This window comes from Salvelinus fontinalis, unplaced genomic scaffold (genome assembly GCF_029448725.1).
Source record: "Salvelinus fontinalis isolate EN_2023a unplaced genomic scaffold, ASM2944872v1 scaffold_1230, whole genome shotgun sequence".
Taxonomy (NCBI): Eukaryota; Metazoa; Chordata; class Actinopteri; order Salmoniformes; family Salmonidae; genus Salvelinus; species Salvelinus fontinalis.
In genome coordinates, this window is record NW_026601439.1 from 26,478 (window position 1) to 45,842 (window position 19,365).

Sequence of the window (19,365 nt, forward strand, 5' to 3'; positions counted from 1 at the left end):
GTTATTGGTCACATGGTTAGCAGATGTTACTGGTCACATTAGTGATTGATATGTCATTAGTGATTAAAAATCATATTGTATTTGTTACATACACATGGTTAGCAGATGTTATTGGTCACATGGTTAGCAGATGTTATTGGTCACATGGTTAGCAGATGTTATTGTTCACATGGTTAGCAGGTGTTATTGGTCACATACACATGGTTAGCAGATGTTATTGGTCACATGGTTATCAGATGTTAATGGTCACATGGTTAGCAGATGTTATTGGTCACATGGTTATCAGATGTTATTGGTCACATACACATGGTTAGCAGATGTTATTGGTCACATGGTTATCAGATGTTATTGGTCACATGGTTAGCAGATGTTATTGGTCACATGGTTAGCAGATGTTATTGGTCACATACACATGGTTAGCAGATTATTGGTCACATGGTTAGCAGATGTTATTGGTCACATACACATGGTTATCAGATGTTATTGGTCACATGGTTAGCAGATGTTATTGGTCACATGGTTAGCAGATGTTATTGGTCACATGGTTAGCAGATGTTATTGGTCACATGGTTATCAGATGTTAATGGTCACATGGTTAGCAGATGTTATTGGTCACATGGTTATCAGATGTTATTGGTCACATACACATGGTTATCAGATGTTATTGGTCACATGGTTAGCAGATGTTATTGGTCACATGGTTAGCAGATGTTATTGGTCACATACACATGGTTAGCAGACGTTATTGGTCACATACACATGGTTAGCAGATGTTAATGGTCACATACACATGGTTATTAGATGTTACTGGTCACATACACATGGTTAGCAGATGTTATTGGTCACATACACATGGTTAGCAGATGTTATTGGTCACATGGTTAGCAGATGTTAATGGTCACATGGTTAGCAGATGTTAATGGTCACATGGTTAGCAGATGTTAATGGTCACATGGTTAGCAGATGTTATTGGTCACATACCCATGGTTAGCAGATGTTATTGGTCACATGGTTAGCATATGTTATTGGTCACGTACACATGGTTGACATATGTTATTGGTCACATACCCATGGTTAGCAGATGTTATTGGTCACATACCCATGGTTAGCAGATGTTATTGGTCACATGGTTAGCAGATGTTAATGGTCACATGGTTAGCATATGTTATTGGTCACGTACACATGGTTAGCAGATGTTATTGGTCACATGGTTAGCAGATGTTATTGGTCACGTACACATGGTTAGCAGATGTTATTGGTCACATGGTTAGCATATGTTATTGGTCACGTACACATGGTTAGCAGATGTTATTGGTCACATGGTTAGCAGATGTTATTGGTCACATACACATGGTTAGCAGATGTTATTGGTCACATACACATGGTTAGCAGATGTTATTGGTCACATACACATGGTTAGCAGATGTTATTGGTCACATGGTTAGCAGATGTTATTGGTCACATGGTTAGCAGATGTTAATGGTCACATACACATGGTTAGCAGATGTTAATGCGAGTGTAGCGGAATGCTTGTGCTTCTAGTTCCGACAATGCAGTAATAACCAACGAGAAATCTAACTTAACAATTCCACAACTACTACCTTATAAACACAAGTGTAAAGGGATAAAGAATATGTACATAAATATATATGAATGAGTGATGGTACAGAACGGCATAGGCAAGATGCAGTGCATGGTATAGAGTACGGTCTATACATATGAGATGAGTAATGTAAGGTATGTAAACATTAAGTGGCATAGTTTAAAGTGGCTAGTGATACATGTATTACATAAAGATGGCAAGATGCAGTAGATGATATAGAATACAGTATATACATATACATATGAGATGAGTAATGTAGAGTATGTAAACATTATATTAAGCTGCATTGTTTAAAGTGGCTAGTGATATATTTTTCATCAATATTCTCATTATTTATTTGTTGATTGATTATGCATTGATGTCATGTCTTTAGTGATTGATTATTCATTGATGTCATGTCTTTAGTGATTGATTATTCATTAATGTCATGTCTTTAGTGATTGATTATTCATTGATGTCATGTCTTTAGTGATTGATTATTCATTAATGTCATGTCTTTAGTGATTGATTATTCATTGATGTCATGTCTTTAGTGATTGATTATTCATTGATGTCATGTCTTTAGTGATTGATTATTCATTGATGTCATGTCTTTAGTGATTGAATATTCATTGACGTCACGTCTTTAGTGATTGATTATGCATTGATGTCATGTCTTTAGTGATTGATTATTCATTGATGTCATGTCTTTAGTGATTGATTATTCATTGATGTCATGTCTTTAGTGATTGATTATTCATTGATGTCATGTCTTTAGTGATTGATTATTCATTAATGTCATGTCTTTAGTGATTGATTATTCATTGATGTCATGTCTTTAGTGATTGATTATTCATTAATGTCATGTCTTTAGTGATTGATTATTAATTGATGTCATGTCTTTAGTGATTGATTATTCATTGATGTCATGTCTTTAGTGATTGATTATTCATTGATGTCATGTCTTTAGTGATTGAATATTCATTGATGTCATGTCTTTAGTGATTGATTATTCATTGATGTCATGTCTTTAGTGATTGATTATTTATTAATGTCATGTCTTTAGTGATTGATTATTCATTAATGTCATGTCTTTAGTGATTGATTATTCATTAATGTCATGTCTTTAGTGATTGATTATTCATTAATGTCATGTCTTTAGTGATTGACTATTCATTGATGTCATGTCTTTAGTGATTGATTATTCATTGATGTCATGTCTTTAGTGATTGATTATTCATTGATGTCATGTCTTTAGTGATTGATTATTCATTGATGTCATGTCTTTAGTGATTGATTATTCATTGATGTCATGTCTTTAGTGATTGATTATTCATTAATGTCATGTCTTTAGTGATTGATTATTCATTAATGTCATGTCTTTAGTGATTGATTATTCATTGATGTCATGTTTTTAGTGATTGATTATTCATTGATGTCATGTCTTTAGTGATTGATTATTCATTGATGTCATGTCTTTAGTGATTGATTATCCATTGATGTCATGTCTTTAGTGATTGATTATTCATTAATGTCATGTCTTTAGTGATTGATTATTCATTAATGCCATGTCTTTAGTGATTGATTATGCATTGATGTCATGTCTTTAGTGATTGATTATTCATTGATGTCATGTCTTTAGTGATTGATTATTCATTGATGTCATGTCTTTAGTGATTGATTATTCATTGATGTCATGTCTTTAGTGATTGATTATTCATTGATGTCATGTCTTTAGTGATTGATTATTCATTAATGCCATGTCTTTAGTGATTGATTATGCATTGATGTCATGTCTGTAGTGATTGATTATTCATTAATGTCATGTCTTTAGTGATTGATTATTCATTGATGTCATGTCTTTAGTGATTGATTATTCATTGGTGTCATGTCTGTAGTGATTGATTATTCATTAATGTCATGTCTTTAGTGATTGATTATTCATTAATGTCATTTCTTTAGTGATTGATTATTCATTGATGTCATGTCTTTAGTGATTGATTATTCATTGATGGCATGTCTTTAGTGATTGATTATTCATTGGTGTCATGTCTGTAGTGATTGATTATTCATTAATGTCATGTCTTTAGTGATTGATTATTCATTGATGTCATGTCTTTAGTGATTGATTATTCATTGATGTCATGTCTTTAGTGATTGATTATTCATTGATGTCATGTCTGTAGTGATTGATTATTCATTAATGTCATGTCTTTAGTGATTGATTATTCATTGATGTCATGTCTTTAGTGATTGATTATTCATTGGTGTCATGTCTGTAGTGATTGATTATTCATTGATGTCATGTCTTTAGTGATTGATTATTCATTAATGGCATGTCTTTAGTGATTGAATATTCATTAATGTCATGTCTTTAGTGATTGATTATGCATTGATGTCATGTCTTTAGTGATTGATTATTCATTGATGTCACGTCTTTAGTGATTGATTATTCATTAATGTCACGTCTTTAGTGATTGATTATTCATTGATGTCATGTCTTTAGTGATTGATTATGCATTGATGTCATGTCTTTAGTGATTGATTATTCATTGATGTCACGTCTTTAGTGATTGATTATTCATTAATGTCATGTCTTTAGTGATTGATTATTCATTGATGTCATGTCTTTAGTGATTGATTATTCATTGATGTCATGTCTTTAGTGATTGATTATTCATTGGTGTCATGTCTGTAGTGATTGATTATTCATTGATGTCATGTCTTTAGTGATTGATTATTCATTAATGGCATGTCTTTAGTGATTGAATATTCATTAATATCATGTCTTTAGTGATTGATTATGCATTGATGTCATGTCTTTAGTGATTGATTATTCATTGATGTCACGTCTTTAGTGATTGATTATTCATTAATGTCATGTCTTTAGTGATTGATTATTCATTGATGTCATGTTTTTAGTGATTGATTATTCATTGATGTCATGTCTTTAGTGATTGATTATTCATTGATGTCATGTCTTTAGTGATTGATTATCCATTGATGTCATGTCTTTAGTGATTGATTATTCATTAATGTCATGTCTTTAGTGATTGATTATTCATTAATGCCATGTCTTTAGTGATTGATTATGCATTGATGTCATGTCTTTAGTGATTGATTATTCATTGATGTCATGTCTTTAGTGATTGATTATTCATTGATGTCATGTCTTTAGTGATTGATTATTCATTGATGTCATGTCTTTAGTGATTGATTATTCATTGATGTCATGTCTTTAGTGATTGATTATTCATTAATGCCATGTCTTTAGTGATTGATTATGCATTGATGTCATGTCTGTAGTGATTGATTATTCATTAATGTCATGTCTTTAGTGATTGATTATTCATTGATGTCATGTCTTTAGTGATTGATTATTCATTGGTGTCATGTCTGTAGTGATTGATTATTCATTAATGTCATGTCTTTAGTGATTGATTATTCATTAATGTCATTTCTTTAGTGATTGATTATTCATTGATGTCATGTCTTTAGTGATTGATTATTCATTGATGGCATGTCTTTAGTGATTTATTATTCATTGGTGTCATGTCTGTAGTGATTGATTATTCATTAATGTCATGTCTTTAGTGATTGATTATTCATTGATGTCATGTCTTTAGTGATTGATTATTCATTGATGTCATGTCTTTAGTGATTGATTATTCATTGATGTCATGTCTGTAGTGATTGATTATTCATTAATGTCATGTCTTTAGTGATTGATTATTCATTGATGTCATGTCTTTAGTGATTGATTATTCATTGGTGTCATGTCTGTAGTGATTGATTATTCATTGATGTCATGTCTTTAGTGATTGATTATTCATTAATGGCATGTCTTTAGTGATTGAATATTCATTAATGTCATGTCTTTAGTGATTGATTATGCATTGATGTCATGTCTTTAGTGATTGATTATTCATTGATGTCACGTCTTTAGTGATTGATTATTCATTAATGTCACGTCTTTAGTGATTGATTATTCATTGATGTCATGTCTTTAGTGATTGATTATGCATTGATGTCATGTCTTTAGTGATTGATTATTCATTGATGTCACGTCTTTAGTGATTGATTATTCATTAATGTCATGTCTTTAGTGATTGATTATTCATTGATGTCATGTCTTTAGTGATTGATTATTCATTGATGTCATGTCTTTAGTGATTGATTATTCATTGGTGTCATGTCTGTAGTGATTGATTATTCATTGATGTCATGTCTTTAGTGATTGATTATTCATTAATGGCATGTCTTTAGTGATTGAATATTCATTAATGTCATGTCTTTAGTGATTGATTATGCATTGATGTCATGTCTTTAGTGATTGATTATTCATTGATGTCACGTCTTTAGTGATTGATTATTCATTAATGTCATGTCTTTAGTGATTGATTATTCATTGATGTCATGTCTTTAGTGATTGATTATGCATTAATGTCATGTCTTTAGTGATTGATTATTCATTGATGTCATGTCTTTAGTGATTGATTATTCATTGATGTCATGTCTTTAGTGATTTATTATTCATTAATGTCATGTCTTTAGTGATTGATTATTCATTGATGTCATGTCTTTAGTGATTGAATATTCATTGATGTCATGTCTTTAGTGATTGATTATTCATTGATGTCATGTCTTTAGTGATTGATTATTCATTAATGTCACGTCTTTAGTGATTGATTATTCATTGATGTCATGTCTTTAGTGATTGATTATTCATTGATGTCATGTCTTTAGTGATTGATTATTCATTGATGTCATGTCTTTAGTGATTGATTATTCATTAATGTCACGTCTTTAGTGATTGATTATTCATTGATGTCATGTCTTTAGTGATTGATTATTCATTGATGTCATGTCTTTAGTGATTGATTATTCATTGATGTCATGTCTTTAGTGATTGATTATGCATTGATGTCACGTCTTTAGTGATTGATTATTCATTAATGTCATGTCTTTAGTGATTGATTATTCATTGATGTCATGTCTTTAGTGATTGATTATTCATTGATGTCATGTCTTTAGTGATTGATTATTCATTAATGTCATGTCTTTAGTGATTGATTATTCATTGATGTCATGTCTTTAGTGATTGATTATTCATTGATGTCATGTCTTTAGTGATTGATTATTCATTGATGTCATGTCTTTAGTGATTGATTATGCATTGATGTCACGTGGTTGTAATTCTACTAACATTTCTAACGTCACTTCCTGTCCCGGTCACCGTAGTAACATTAGAAACAGAGTTGACTTGTCTGTTCCTTGTCTGTTCCTTGTCTGTTCCTTGTCTGTGACTTGTCTGTGACTTGTCTGCTACTTGTCTGTTACCTGTATGATACTTGTCTGTTACATGTCTGTGACTTGTCTGTTCCTTGTCTGTTCCTTGTCTGTGACTTGTCTGTGACTTGTCTGTTACATGTCTGTGACTTGTCTGTGACTTGTCTGTTCCTTGTCTGTGCCTTGTCTGTGACTTGTCTGTTACGTGTCTGTTACTTGTCTGTTACTTGTCTGTTACATTTCTGTGACTTGTCTGTGACTTGTCTGTTCCTTGTCTGTTCCTTGTCTGTTACTTGTCTGTGACTTGTCTGTTACTTGTCTTTTCCTTGTCTGTTACGTGTCTGTTACTTGTCTGTTACTTGTCTGTTCCTTGTCTGTTCCTTGTCTGTTACTTGTCTGTGACTTGTCTGTTACTTGTCTGTTCCTTGTCTGTTCCTTGTCTGTGACTTGTCTGTTACTTGTCTGTTACCTGTATGGTACTTGTCTGTGACTTGTCTGTGACTTGTCTGTGACTTGTCTGTGACTTGTCTGTTAAAGGAAATCACCTTTCCTAAGATGGTGGCCAACTGCTGTCGTTTCCTGTGTTACTTCTGCCGCATCAGCAGACAGAACCAGAAGGCCATGTTCGACCACCTCAGCTACCTGCTGGAGAACAGCAGCGTCGGGCTTGGTGAGTGTGTGGTCAACATGGCTCCCTATTCACTACCTAGTACACTACTGCTGACCACCGCCTGAAGGATTGAGACTGAAAGTAGTGCACTTTCTAGGGAGTAGCTTGATATTCTGGATGCAGCCGCTGTCTTTCCATTTAATTCTGATGAGATCTGAGATGCTTTGGTATCCCTGGGGTTTAACACACACTTTAGCTGGAGATAATGGTGTGTGTGTGTCTCTGTGTGTGTTGCCCTCCCTCTCTCTGTGTGTGTTGCCCTCCCTCTCTCTCTCTCTCTGTGTGTGTTTCCCTCCCTCTCTCTGTGTGTGTTTCCCTCCCTCTCTCTGTGTGTGTTGCCCTCCCTCTCTCTGTGTGTGTTGCCCTCCCTCTCTCTGTGTGTGTGTTACCCTCCCTCTCTCTCTGTGTGTTGCCCTCCCTCTCTCTGTGTGTGTTGCCCTCCCTCTCTCTGTGTGTGTGTTGCCCTCCCTCTCTCTGTGTGTGTTGCCCTCCCTCCCTCCCTCTCTCTGTGTGTTGCCCTCCCTCTCTCTCTGTGTGTTGCCCTCCCTCTCTCTGTGTGTGTTGCCCTCCCTCCCTCTCTCTGTGTGTGTTGCCCTCCCTCTCTCTGTGTGTTGCCCTCCCTCTCTCTCTGTGTGTTGCCCTCCCTCTCTCTGTGTGTGTTGCCCTCCCTCTCTCTGTGTGTTGCCCTCCCTCTCTCTCTGTGTGTTGCCCTCCCTCCCTCTCTCTGTGTGTGTTTCCCTCCCTCTCTCTCTCTGTGTGTGTTGCCCTCCCTCTCTCTGTGTGTGTTGCCCTCCCTCTCTCTGTGTGTGTTTCCCTCCCTCTCTCTGTGTGTGTTGCCCTCCCCCTCTCTGTGTGTGTTGCCCTCCCTCTCTCTCTCTCTGTGTGTGTTGCCCTCCCTCTCTCTGTGTGTGTTGCCCTCCCTCTCTCTCTGTGTGTTACCCTCCCTCCCTCCCTCCCTCTCTCTCTGTGTGTTGCCCTCCCTCCCTCTCTCTCTCTGTGTGTGTTGCCCTCCCCCTCTCTCTGTGTGTGTTGCCCTCCCCCTCTCACTGTGTGTGTTACCCTCCCTCTCTCTCTGTGTGTTGCCCTCCCTCCCTCCCTCCCTATCTGTGTGTTGCCCTCCCTCTCTCTGTGTGTGTGTTGCCCTCCCTCTCTCTCTGTGTGTGTGTTACCCTCCCTCTCTCTCTGTGTGTTACCCTCCCTCTCTCTCTGTGTGTTGCCCTCCCTCTCTCTGTGTGTTGCCCTCCCTCTCTCTGTGTGTGTGTTACCCTCCCTCTCTCTCTGTGTGTTGCCCTCCCTCTCTCTGTGTGTTTCCCTCCCTCCCTCTCTCTGTGTGTTGCCCTCCCTCTCTCTGTGTGTTGCCCTCCCTCTCTCTGTGTGTGTTTCCCTCCCTCTCTGTGTGTGTTGCCCTCCCTCTCTCTGTGTGTGTGTTACCCTCCCTCTCTCTCTGTGTGTTGCCCTCCCTCTCTCTGTGTGTGTTGCCCTCCCTCTCTCTGTGTGTGTTTCCCTCCCTCTCTCTCTGCGTGTGTTTCCCTCCCTCTCTCTGTGTGTGTGTTGCCCTCCCTCTCTCTCTCTGTGTGTGTTTCCCTCCCTCTCTCTCTCTGTGTGTTGCCCTCCCTCCCTCTCTCTGTGTGTGTTGACCTCCCTCCCTCTCTCTGTGTGTGTTGCCCTCCCTCTCTCTCTGTGTGTGTTGCCCTCCCTCCCTCTCTCTGTGTGTGTTGACCTCCCTCCCTCTCTCTGTGTGTGTTGCCCTCCCTCTCTCTGTGTGTGTGTTGCCCTCCCTCCCTCTCTCTGTGTGTTGCCCTCCCTCTCTCTGTGTGTGTTGACCTCCCTCCCTCTCTCTGTGTGTGTTTCCCTCCCTCTCTCTCTCTGTGTGTGTTGCCCTCCCTCTCTCTGTGTGTGTTGCCCTCCCTCTCTCTCTGTGTGTGTTACCCTCCCTCTCTCTCTCTGTGTGTGTTGACCTCCCTCCCTCTCTCTGTGTGTGTTTCCCTCCCTCTCTCTCTCTGTGTGTTGCCCTCCCTCCCTCTCTCTGTGTGTGTTGACCTCCCTCCCTCTCTCTCTGTGTGTTGCCCTCCCTCTCTCTGTGTGTGTTGCCCTCCCTCTCTCTCTGTGTGTGTTTCCCTCCCTCTCTCTGTGTGTGTTACCCTCCCCCCCTCTCTGTGTGTGTTACCCTCCCTCTCTCTGTGTGTGTTGCCCTCCCTATCTCTCTGTGTGTTGCCCTCCCTCTCTCTCTGTGTGTGTTGCCCTCCCTCTCTCTGTGTGTGTTGCCCTCCCTCCCTCTCTCTGTGTGTGTTGCCCTCCCTCTCTCTGTGTGTGTGTTACCCTCCCTCTCTCTCTGTGTGTTGCCCTCCCTCTCTCTGTGTGTGTTGCCCTCCCTCTCTCTGTGTGTGTTGCCCTCCCTCTCTCTCTCTGTGTGTGTTGCCCTCCCTCTCTCTGTGTGTGTGTGTTTCCCTCCCTCTCTCTGTGTGTGTTGCCCTCCCTCTCTCTCTGTGTGTTGCCCTCCCTCTCTCTCTGTGTGTGTTTCCCTCCCTCTCTCTGTGTGTGTTGCCCTCCCTCTCTCTGTGTGTGTTGCCCTCCCTCTCTCTGTGTGTGTTGCCCTCCCTCTCTCTGTGTGTGTTGCCCTCCCTCCTTCTCTGTGTGTGTTGCCCTCCCTCTCTCTGTGTGTGTTTCCCTCTCTCTCTGTGTGTGTTGCCCTCCCTCTCTCTGTGTGTTGCCCTCCCTCTCTCTCTCTGTGTGTTGCCCTCCCTCTCTCTCTGTGTGTTTTCCTCCCTCTCTCTGTGTGTTGCCCTCCCTCTATCTCTGTGTGTTGCCCTCCCTCTCTCTCTCTGTGTGTTGCCCTCCCTCTCTCTGTGTGTGTTGCCCTCCCCCTCTCTGTGTGTTGCCCTCCCTCTCTCTGTGTGTGTTGCCCTCCCTCTCTCTGTGTGTGTTGCCCTCCTTCTCTGTGTGTGTTGCCCTCCCTCCTTCTCTGTGTGTGTTGCCCTCCCTCTCTCTGTGTGTGTTACCCTCCTTCTCTGTGTGTGTTGCCCTCCCCCTCTCTGTGTGTTGCCCTCCCTCTCTCTGTGTGTGTTGCCCTCCCTCTCTCTGTGTGTGTTACCCTCCTTCTCTCTGTGTGTGTTGCCCTCCCCCTCTCTGTGTGTTGCCCTCCCTCTCTCTGTGTGTTTCCCTCTCTCTCTGTGTGTGTTGCCCTCCCTCTCTCTGTGTGTGTTTCCCTCTCTCTCTGTGTGTGTTGCCCTCCCTCTCTCTGTGTGTGTTGCCCTCCCTCTCTCTGTGTGTGTTGCCCTCCCTCTCTCTCTGTGTGTTGCCCTCCCTCTCTCTGTGTGTGTGTGTGTGTTGCCCTCCCTCTCTCTGTGTGTGTTGCCCTCCCTCCCTCTCTGTGTGTATTGCCCTCCCTCTCTCTCTGTGTGTTTCCCTCCCTCTCTCTGTGTGTGTGTGTGTGTTGCCCTCCCTCTCTCTGTGTGTGTGTTGCCCTCCCTCTCTCTGTGTGTGTGTTGCCCTCCCTCTCTCTGTGTGTGTGTTGCCCTCCCTCTCTCTCTGTGTGTGTTGCCCTCGCTCTCTCTGTGTGTGTTGCCCTCCCTCTCTCTCTGTGTGTTGCCCTCCCTCTCTCTCTGTGTGTTGCCCTCCCTCTCTCTCTGTGTGTTGCCCTCCCTCTCTCTCTGTGTGTTGCCCTCCCTCTCTCTCTGTGTGTGTTGCCCTCCCTCTCTCTGTGTGTGTTGCCCTCCCTCTCTCTCTCTGTGTGTGTTGCCCTCCCTCTCTCTCTCTGTGTGTGTTGCCCTCCCTCTCTCTGTGTGTGTTGCCCTCCCTCTCTCTGTGTGTGTTGCCCTCTCTCCCTCCCTCTCTCTGTGTGTGTTACCCTCCCTCTCTCTGTGTGTTGCCCTCCCTCTCTCTCTGTGTGTTTCCCTCCCTCCCTCCCTCTCTCTGTGTGTGTTACCCTCCCTCTCTCTGTGTGTTACCCTCCCTCCCTCTCTCTGTGTGTGTTACCCTCCCTCTCTCTGTGTGTTGCCCTCCCTCCCTCTCTCTGTGTGTTACCCTCCCTCTCTCTCTGTGTGTGTTGCCCTCTCCCTCTCTCTCTGTGTGTTGCCCTCCCTCTCTCTGTGTGTGGTACCCTCCCTCCCTCTGTGTGTGTTGCCCTCCCTCTCTCTGTGTGTGTTGCCCTCCCTCTCTCTGTGTGTGTGTTTCCCTCCCTCTCTGTGTGTGTTGCCCTCCCTCTCTCTGTGTGTGTTGCCCTCCCTCCCTCTCTCTCTGTGTGTTGCCCTCCCTCTCTCTGTGTGTGTTGCCCTCCCTCCCTCCCTCTCTCTGTGTGTGTTACCCTCCCTCTCTCTCTGTGTGTGTTGCCCTCTCCCTCTCTCTCTGTGTGTTGCCCTCCCTCTCTCTGTGTGTGGTACCCTCCCTCCCTCTGTGTGTGTTGACCTCCCTCCCTCTCTCTGTGTGTGTGTTACCCTCCCTCCCTCTCTCTGTGTGTTGCCCTCCCTCTCTCTGTGTGTGTTGACCTCCCTCCCTCTCTCTGTGTGTGTTTCCCTCCCTCTCTCTCTCTGTGTGTGGTACCCTCCCTCCCTCTGTGTGTGTTACCTTCCCTCTCTCTTTGTGTGTGTTGCCCTCCCTCCCTCTCTCTGTGTGTTGCCCTCCCTCTCTCTGTGTGTGTTGCCCTCCCTCCCTCTCTCTCTGTGTGTGTTGCCCTCCCTCCCTCTCTCTGTGTGTGTTGCCCTCCCTCCCTCCCTCTCTCTGTTTGTGTTGCCCTCCCTCCCTCTCTCTGTGTGTGTTACCCTCCCTCCCTCCCTCTCTCTGTGTGTGTTGCCCTCCCTCCCTCCCTCTCTCTGTTTGTGTTGCCCTCCCTCCCTCTCTCTGTGTGTGTTGCCCTCCCTCCCTCCCTCTCTCTGTGTGTGTTGCCCTCCCTCTCTCTGTGTGTGTTGCCCTCCCTCCCTCCCTCTCTCTGTTTGTGTTGCCCTCCCTCTCTCTGTGTGTGTGTTGCCCTCCCTCCCTCCCTCCCTCTCTCTGTGTGTGTTGCCCTCCCTCCCTCCCTCCCTCTCTCTGTGTGTGTTGCCCTCCCTCCCTCTCTCTCTCTCTGTGTGTGTTGCCCTCTCTCTCTCTCTGTGTGTTGCCCTCCCTCTCTCTCTCTCTGTGTGTTGCCCTCCCTCCCTCTCTCTGTTTGTGTTGCCCTCCCTCTCTCTGTGTGTGTTGCCCTCCCTCCCTCTCTCTCTGTGTGTGTGTTGCCCTCCCTCCCTCTCTCTCTGTGTGTTGCCCTCCCTCTCTCTGTGTGTGTTGCCCTCCCTCTCTCTGTGTGTGTTGCCCTCCCTCTCTCTGTGTGTGTTGCCCTCCCTCCCTCCCTCTCTCTGTGTGTGTTGCCCTCCCTCCCTCCCTCTCTCTGTGTGTGTTGCCCTCCCTCTCTCTGTGTGTGTTGCCCTCCCTCCCTCTCTCTGTGTGTGTTGCCCTCCCTCCCTCCCTCTCTCTGTGTGTGTTGCCCTCCCTCCCTCCCTCTCTCTGTGTGTGTTGCCCTCCCTCTCTCTGTGTGTGTTGCCCTCCCTCCCTCTCTCTGTGTGTGTTGCCCTCCCTCCCTCCCTCTCTCTGTGTGTGTTGCCCTCCCTCCCTCCCTCTCTCTGTGTGTGTTGCCCTCCCTCTCTCTGTGTGTGTTGCCCTCCCTCTCTCTCTCTGTGTGTGTTACCCTCCCTCCCTCTCTCTGTGTGTGTTACCCTCCCTCCCTCTCTCTCTGTGTGTTGCCCCCCCTCTCTCTGTGTGTGTTGCCCTCCCTCCCTCTCTCTGTGTGTGTTGCCCTCCCTCTCTCTGTGTGTTGCCCTCCCTCCCTCCCTCTCTCTGTGTGTTGCCCTCCCTCCCTCCCTCTCTCTGTGTGTTGCCCTCCCTCTCTCCCTCTCTCTGTGTGTGTTGCCCTCCCTCCCTCCCTCTCTCTGTGTGTGTTGCCCTCCCTCTCTCCCTCTCTCTGTGTGTGTTGCCCTCCCTCCCTCTCTCTGTGTGTGTTACCCTCCCTCCCTCCCTCCCTCTCTCTCTGTGTGTTGCCCTCCCTCCCTCCCTCTCTCTGTGTGTGTTGCCCTCCCTCCCTCCCTCTCTCTGTGTGTGTTGCCCTCCCTCCCTCCCTCTCTCTGTGTGTGTTGCCCTCCCTCCCTCTCTCTCTCTGTGTGTGTTACCCTCCCTCCCTCTCTCTGTGTGTGTTACCCTCCCTCCCTCTCTCTCTGTGTGTTGCCCCCCCTCTCTCTGTGTGTGTTGCCCTCCCTCCCTCTCTCTGTGTGTGTTGCCCTCCCTCCCTCCCTCTCTCTGTGTGTGTTGCCCTCCCTCCCTCTGTGTGTGTTGCCCTCCCTCCCTCCCTCTCTCTGTGTGTGTTGCCCCCCCTCTCTCTGTGTGTGTTGCCCTCCCTCCCTCTCTCTGTGTGTGTTGCCCTCCCTCTCTCCCTCTCTCTGTGTGTGTTGCCCTCCCTCCCTCCCTCTCTCTGTGTGTGTTGCCCTCCCTCTCTCCCTCTCTCTGTGTGTGTTGCCCTCCCTCCCTCTCTCTGTGTGTGTTACCCTCCCTCCCTCCCTCCCTCTCTCTCTGTGTGTTGCCCTCCCTCCCTCCCTCTCTCTGTGTGTTGCCCTCCCTCCCTCCCTCTCTCTGTGTGTGTTGCCCTCCCTCCCTCCCTCCCTCTCTCTGTGTGTGTTGCCCTCCCTCCCTCCCTCTCTCTGTGTGTGTTGCCCTCCCTCCCTCCCTCTCTCTGTGTGTGTTGCCCTCCCTCCCTCCCTCTCTCTGTGTGTGTTGCCCTCCCTCCCTCTCTCTGTGTGTGTTACCCTCCCTCCCTCCCTCCCTCTCTCTCTGTGTGTTGCCCTCCCTCCCTCCCTCTCTCTGTGTGTGTTGCCCTCCCTCCCTCCCTCTCTCTGTGTGTGTTGCCCTCCCTCCCTCCCTCTCTCTGTGTGTGTTGCCCTCCCTCCCTCCCTCTCTCTGTGTGTGTTGCCCTCCCTCCCTCCCTCTCTCTGTGTGTGTTGCCCTCCCTCTCTCTGTGTGTGTTGCCCTCCCTCTCTCCCTCTCTCTGTGTGTGTTGCCCTCCCTCCCTCCCTCTCTCTGTGTGTGTTGCCCTCCCTCCCTCCCTCTCTCTGTGTGTGTTGCCCTCCCTCCCTCCCTCTCTCTGTGTGTGTTGCCCTCCCTCTCTCTGTGTGTGTTGCCCTCCCTCCCTCCCTCTCTCTGTGTGTGTTGCCCTCCCTCTCTCTGTGTGTGTTGCCCTCCCTCTCTCTGTGTGTGTTGCCCTCCCTCCCTCCCTCTCTCTGTGTGTGTTGCCCTCCCTCCCTCCCTCTCTCTGTGTGTGTTGCCCTCCCTCCCTCCCTCTCTCTGTGTGTGTTGCCCTCCCTCTCTCTCTCTCTCTGTGTGTGTTGCCCTCCCTCTCTCTGTGTGTGTTGCCCTCCCTCCCTCCCTCCCTCTCTCTCTGTGTGTTGCCCTCCCTCCCTCCCTCTCTCTGTGTGTTGCCCTCCCTCCCTCCCTCTCTCTGTGTGTGTTGCCCTCCCTCCCTCCCTCTCTCTGTGTGTGTTGCCCTCCCTCCCTCCCTCTCTCTGTGTGTGTTTCCCTCCCTCCCTCTCTCTGTGTGTGTTGACCTCCCTCCCTCTCTCTGTGTGTGTTGCCCTCCCTCTCTCTGTGTGTGTTTCCCTCCCTCCCTCTCTCTGTGTGTGTTTCCCTCCCTCTCTCTCTCTGTGTGTGTTGCCCTCCCTCTCTCTGTGTGTGTTGCCCTCCCTCTCTCTGTGTGTGTTGCCCTCCCTCTCTCTGTGTGTGTTGCCCTCCCTCTCTCTGTGTGTGTTGCCCTCCCTCCCTCTCTCTGTGTGTGTTGCCCACCCTCTCTCTGTCCCCAGCGTCTCCCTCCATGCGAGGCTCTACTCCACTAGACGTGGCCGCTGCCTCTGTGATGGACAACAACGAGCTGGCTCTGGCCCTGAGGGAACCAGACCTGGAGAAAGTAAGACAAGGCCCAACTCTAACAGCAAACTAACTTGTTCAGCCCACCCTGTACCCAGTATAGAGATACAGTATGACCACCCTGTACCCAGTATAGAGATACAGTATAGAGATACAGTATGACCACCCTGTACCCAGTATAGAGATATAGTATGACCACCCTGTACCCAGTATAGAGATACAGTATGACCACCCTGTACCCAGTATATAGATACAGTATGACCACCCTGTACCCAACGTATAGAGGTACAGTATGACCACCCTGTACCCAGTATAGAGATACAGTATAGAGATACAGTATAGAGATACAGTATGACCACCCTGTACCCAGTATAGAGATACAGTATGACCACCCTGTACCCAGTATAGAGATACAGTATGACCACCCTGTACCCAGTATATAGATACAGTATGACCACCCTGTACCCAACGTATAGAGGTACAGTATGACCACCCTGTACCCAGTATAGAGATACAGTATGACCACCCTGTACCCAGTATAGAGATACAGTATGACCACCCTGTACCCAGTATAGAGATACAGTATGACCACCCTGTACCCAGTATAGAGATACAGTATGACCACCCTGTACCCAACGTATAGAGATACAGTATGACCACCCTGTACCCAGTATAGAGATACAGTATGACCACCCTGTACCCAGTATAGAGATACAGTATGACCACCCTGTACCCAGTATAGAGATACAGTATGACCACCCTGTACCCAACGTATAGAGGTACAGTATGACCACCCTGTACCCAACGTATAGAGATACAGTATAGAGGAGATACAGTATAAAGGAGATACAGTATAGAGGTACAGTATAGAGGTACAGTATAGAGGAGGTACAGTATAGAGATACAGTATATAGATACAGTATAGAGATACAGTATAGAGATACAGTATAGAGGTACAGTATAGAGGTACAGTATAGAGGTACAGTATAGAGGTACAGTATAGAGGTACAGTATAGAGGTACAGTATAGAGGTACAGTATAGAGGTACAGTATAGAGGATACAGTATAGAGGTACCGTATAGAGGTACAGTATAGAGGTACCGTATAGAGGTACCGTATAGAGGTACCGTATAGAGGAGATACAGTATAGAGATACAGTATAGAGGAGATACAGTGTAGAGATACAGTATAGAGGTACCGTATAGAGGAGATACAGTATAGAGATACAGTATAGAGGAGATACAGTGTAGAGGTAAAGTATAGAGGTACAGTATAGAGGTACAGTATAGAGATACAGTATAGAGATACAGTATAGAGATACAGTATAGAGGTGGTACAGTATAGAGGAGATACAGTATAGAGGTACAGTATAGAGGAGATACAGTATAGAGGTACAGTATAGAGGTACAGTATAGAGGAGATACAGTATAGAGGTACAGATCTCGGTCTAGTTTTCCTCTCTGATGTCCTCCACCGTGGGGCTCCTCCAGGTTCAATAGGAATCCTAGTTTATTCCTCTCTGATGTCCTCCACCGTGGGGCTCCTCCAGGTTCAATAGGAATCCTAGTTTATTCCTCTCTGATGTCCTCCACCGTGGGGCTCTTCTAGGTTCAATAGGAATCCTAGTTTGGTCCTCTCTGATGTCCTCCACCGTGGGGCTCCTCCAGGTTCAATAGGAATTCTAGTTTAGTCCTCTCTGATGTCCTCCACCGTGGGGCTCCTCCAGGTTCAATGGGAATCCTAGTTTATTCCTCTCTGATGTCCTCCACCGTGGGGCTCCTACAGGTTCAATAGGAATCATTGTTTAGTCCTCTCTGATGTCCTCCACCGTGGGGCTCCTCCAGGTTCAATAGGAATCCTAGTTTAGTCCTCTCTGATGTCCTCCACCGAGGGCTCCTCCAGGTTCAATAGGAATCCTAGTTTATTCCTCTCTGATGTCCTCCACCGTGGGGCTCCTCCAGGTTCAATGGGAATCCTAGTTTATTCCTCTCTGATTTCCTCCACCGTGGGGCTCCTCCAGGTTCAATAGGAATCATTGTTTATTCCTCTCTGATGTCCTCCACCGTGGGGCTCCTCCAGGTTCAATAGGAATCCTAGTTTATTCCTCTCTGATGTCCTCCACCGTGGGGCTCCTCCAGGTTCAATAGGAATCCTAGTTTATTCCTCTCTGATGTCCTCCACCGTGGGGCTCTTCTAGGTTCAATAGGAATCCTAGTTTGGTCCTCTCTGATGTCCTCCACCGTGGGGCTCCTCCAGGTTCAATAGGAATTCTAGTTTAGTCCTCTCTGATGTCCTCCACCGTGGGGCTCCTCCAGGTTCAATGGGAATCCTAGTTTATTCCTCTCTGATGTCCTCCACCGTGGGGCTCCTACAGGTTCAATAGGAATCATTGTTTATTCCTCTCTGATGTCCTCCACCGTGGGGCTCCTCCAGGTTCAATAGGAATCCTAGTTTATATCTAACAGTCTCTGATGACCTCCTGCCTGATCTGTCTATTGAGAGCAACAATCAGGATCCTATACATTATCCAATGATGTGGACTGTTTGGCGGCATAATTTGCACAAGCCCAGACCTCACCATGACTTTCCCTTCCTCCACTGACTGCGACAGCATGAAGTCCTGAGCCAGACCTTTCCCTGCTAACCCTCTCCCTCTGCCTCCTCTTCCCTAGGTGGTGCAGTACTAACCCTCTCCCTCTGCTTCCTCTTCCCTAGGTGGTGCAGTACTAACCCTCTCCCTCTGCCTCCTCTTCCCTAGGTGGTGCAGTACTAACCCTCTCCCTCTGCCTCCTCTTCCCTAGGTGGTGCAGTACTAACCCTCTCCCTCTGCCTCCTCTTCCCTAGGTGGTGCAGTACTTGGCTGGCTGTGGTCTCCAGAGTTGCTCCATGCTAGTGTCTAAAGGATACCCGGACATCGGCTGGAACCCTGTCGAAGGAGAGAGATACCTTGACTTCCTCCGCTTCGCAGTGTTCTGTAACGGTACATGTGCATTTCATACCTATGGACATTTGACTGTGGTCGGTAGATGATCTTGGTTATTTTCATCTAATCCTTCATTTCATTTTAACATTTGACTGTGGTTGGGAGATGATCTTGGTTATTGGTTGGTTTAAGGAAATGTACTATCAATCTGTTAAATACTTCCACGGTCGAGGTTCCATGGTCTCAGGTGAGAGGTATTGAAGTCCATCTTTACCTGTGGTCTCAGGTGAGAGGTATTGTAGTCCATCTTTACCTGTGGTCTCAGGTGAGAGGTATTGAAGTCCATCTTTACCTGTGGTCTCAGGTGAGAGGTATTGTAGTCCATCTTTACCTGTGGTCTCAGGTGAGAGGTATTGTAGTCCATCTTTACCTGTGGTCTCAGGTGAGAGGTATTGTAGTTATAAATGATGTCATCATTTACCTGTCGTCCTATCAGGTGAGAGTGTGGAGGAGAACGCTAACGTGGTGGTGAGGCTGCTGATTCGTCGGCCCGAGTGCTTTGGCCCCGCCCTGCGCGGAGAGGGGGGGAATGGTCTCCTAGCAGCCATGATGGAAGCCATCAAGATATCAGAGGACCCCTGTAGAGACGGGCCCTCCCCTACCTCAGAGGCCAGCAGGACACTGTAGGTACCCCTGTAGAGACAGGCCCTCCCCTACCTCAGAGGCCAACAGGACACTGTAGGTACCCCTGTAGAGACAGGCCCTCCCCTACCTCAGAGGCCAACAGGACACTGTAGGTACCCCTGTAGAGACGGGCCCTCCCCTACCTCAGAGGCCAACAGGACACTGTAGGTACCCCTGTAGAGACGGGCCCTCCCCTACCTCAGAGGCCAACAGGACACTGTAGGTACCCCTGTAGAGACGGGCCCTCCCCTACCTCAGAGGCCAACAGGACACTGTAGGTACCCCTGTAGAGACGGGCCCTCCCCTACCTCAGAGGCCAACAGGACACTGTAGGTACCCCTGTAG

At 46.2% G+C, this 19,365-nt stretch overlaps 1 protein-coding gene across 1 annotated transcript in view; it reads left to right on the plus strand.

The window, feature by feature from the left end:
- Nucleotides 1-19,056, plus strand: part of LOC129848849 (ryanodine receptor 2-like) — a 45,125-nt gene extending 26,069 nt beyond the window's left edge. The window contains exons 13-16 of the mRNA XM_055915943.1: nucleotides 7,409-7,541; nucleotides 15,350-15,453; nucleotides 18,258-18,393; nucleotides 18,833-19,056. Of these exons, the coding sequence (XP_055771918.1) occupies nucleotides 7,409-7,541; nucleotides 15,350-15,453; nucleotides 18,258-18,393; nucleotides 18,833-19,023 (564 nt within the window). The 3' untranslated portion in view covers nucleotides 19,024-19,056. The remainder of the gene's footprint in view (nucleotides 1-7,408; nucleotides 7,542-15,349; nucleotides 15,454-18,257; nucleotides 18,394-18,832) is intronic.
- The last annotated feature ends 309 nt before the right edge of the window (nucleotides 19,057-19,365 follow it).